The 2,039-nt window shown below is 59.0% G+C and overlaps 1 protein-coding gene across 1 annotated transcript in view; it reads left to right on the plus strand.

Moving 5' to 3' along the window:
• Nucleotides 1–1,334, plus strand: part of SPAG7 (sperm associated antigen 7) — a 13,991-nt gene extending 12,657 nt beyond the window's left edge. The window contains exons 3-5 of the mRNA XM_015851078.1: nt 433–517; nt 602–691; nt 1,179–1,334. Coding sequence (XP_015706564.1) covers nt 433–517; nt 602–691; nt 1,179–1,334 — 331 coding nt within the window. The remainder of the gene's footprint in view (nt 1–432; nt 518–601; nt 692–1,178) is intronic.
• Nucleotides 1,335–2,039: the final 705 nt, after the last annotated feature.

The raw sequence follows: 2,039 nt of genomic DNA on the forward strand, positions 1-2,039 counted from the left end.
CCCCCCCCCCCAAGTAGAAGGGACCACCCCCTCCCAAATCAAGGGGATCCCCATCCAAACCAATGGGACCCCCTCCAAAATGAGACCCCTCCCCAATTCAAGGGGACCCCCATCCAAACCAATGGGACCCCCCCCACAATGAGATCCTCACCATAAGCCAAGGCAGGTAAACACCACAGTAAGACCCCCCCAAATCAATGGGACCCCGATTAAACCCAAAAGGGCCCCCCCAAATCATGGGGATCTCTATCCAAACCAATGGGACCCCCTCCAAAATGAGACCCCTCCCCAATTCAAGGGGACCCCCATCCAAACCAATGGGACCCCTCCACAATGAGACCCCCCCTTCAAATCAATGGGACCCCCATTAAACCCAAAAGGACCCCCCCTCATGCAGACCCCCCCCCATTTATGACCCCCCCCCCCAATTAGGCACGACGTAGCGGAGGTGGCCGGCCTGACTTCCTTCTCCTTTGGGGACGATGAGGACAGCCGCTACGTCATGGTCTTCAAGAAGGTGGGGGGGACCCCATTAAATGGGGGGGGGTCCACAGGGGGTCTATAGGACCCTCCCCCCCCCCCTCTAAATGCAGCCCTATAGGAGTTTGCCCCCTCGGATGAGGAGCTGGAGGCCTATCGCCGTGGGGAGGAGTGGGATCCGGTGTTAGCCAATCAGAGGCGTCGATTGAGGGTAGGGCGGGGCCTAAAGGGGGGCGGGGAGTCGGTGATTGGTTGGGTTTAAAAGGGGGCGGGGCTTAAGCATGGGCATGAATGGGAGCAGGTCTATGGGGGAGATGGGAGGGGGCAGGGCTTAATGAAAAGGGGCGTGGCCTGAATCAAAGGAGGCGGAGCTATGCATAAATGGGCGTGTTCTGATTGGTGGGGCGTGGCTTGTTTTGCATAGGGGCGTGGCTTAATAGGTCACATGATCTGGGAGGATGTTTGTCTTATGGGAGCATATGTTGTATGCAAATGAGGGGGCGTGGTCTTGTCTAAAGGGGGCGTGGCTTAACAGGTCATGTGATCTGGGAGGGTGTATGTCTTATGGGAGCATACGTATGCAAATGAGGGGGCGTGGTCTTGTCTACAGAGGGCGTGGCTTATAATGTGGTTTAATGCTGGGGCTGTCGCTATGCAAATGAGGGGGCGTGGCCTAGCTCTCTATGCCCCGCCCCCAGGAGCTGGCAGCCCAACAGGAGGAGGCGGAGCTTGAGCGTGGCCCCGCCCCCTCCGGCCCCCCCACCGACTATAAGGATAAATACCGGCACCTGATTGGCTGCGAGGCCGCCAAGGCTGCTGCCCGCACTATGGAGGCCAATAAGGCCTATGGGTAGAGAGATGTGGTGAGGGGGGGATGACCCTCATATTTGGGGGGGGTCCCTTTACATATGGGGAGGGGGGGTTGAGTCCATATGGCGGGGTCTGGGTGGGTTGGGGGGGTCCGCTTTGGTTTGGGGGGGGTCTTATTGTTGGGGGCGGAGGTCCTGTAGTTGTGGGGGGGGGGTGAGATCTATATGGGGGTTCTGGGTGAGATGTGGGGTCCCTTTGGTTTGGGGGGGGTCTTATTGTGGGGGGGGGATCCCTTTAGTTGGGGGGTGTGAATTATGATGGGGGTCTGGGTGGGGTTGGGGGGGGTCCCCCTTTGTGGGAGGGGGGGGGTTTCATGGTGGGGGGGTCGCCCCTCTCTCTGGTTCTTTGAGGAGGGGGTCTCATTATGGGGGTTCCCTTTGGCTTTTGGGGTCGGTCTCATTGTCAGGGCGCGTCTCAGTTGATTTCGGGGGGGGTCCCTTTGCTTTGGGGGGGGATCCCTTTAGTTGGGGGGGGTTCTCATTGTGGATACTGTCCCCTTGGTTTCTATTGGGGGGGTCCCATTGGTTTTGTAATGGGGTTGGGATCCCTTTCTGTGTCTCAGTTGCCCTGAGGTGTGTGGGGTGGGGGTCCATTGATGCCCCCCCCCCCCATATTTAAAACTCCCTTCCGCCCCCCCTATCTACCCCTTCTAGTGGCCTTGTGGCCTAACATAGCCGCGACACGCGCTC

This window comes from Coturnix japonica, unplaced genomic scaffold, assembly GCF_001577835.2.
Source record: "Coturnix japonica isolate 7356 unplaced genomic scaffold, Coturnix japonica 2.1 chrUnrandom677, whole genome shotgun sequence".
NCBI lineage: Eukaryota > Metazoa > Chordata > Aves > Galliformes > Phasianidae > Coturnix > Coturnix japonica.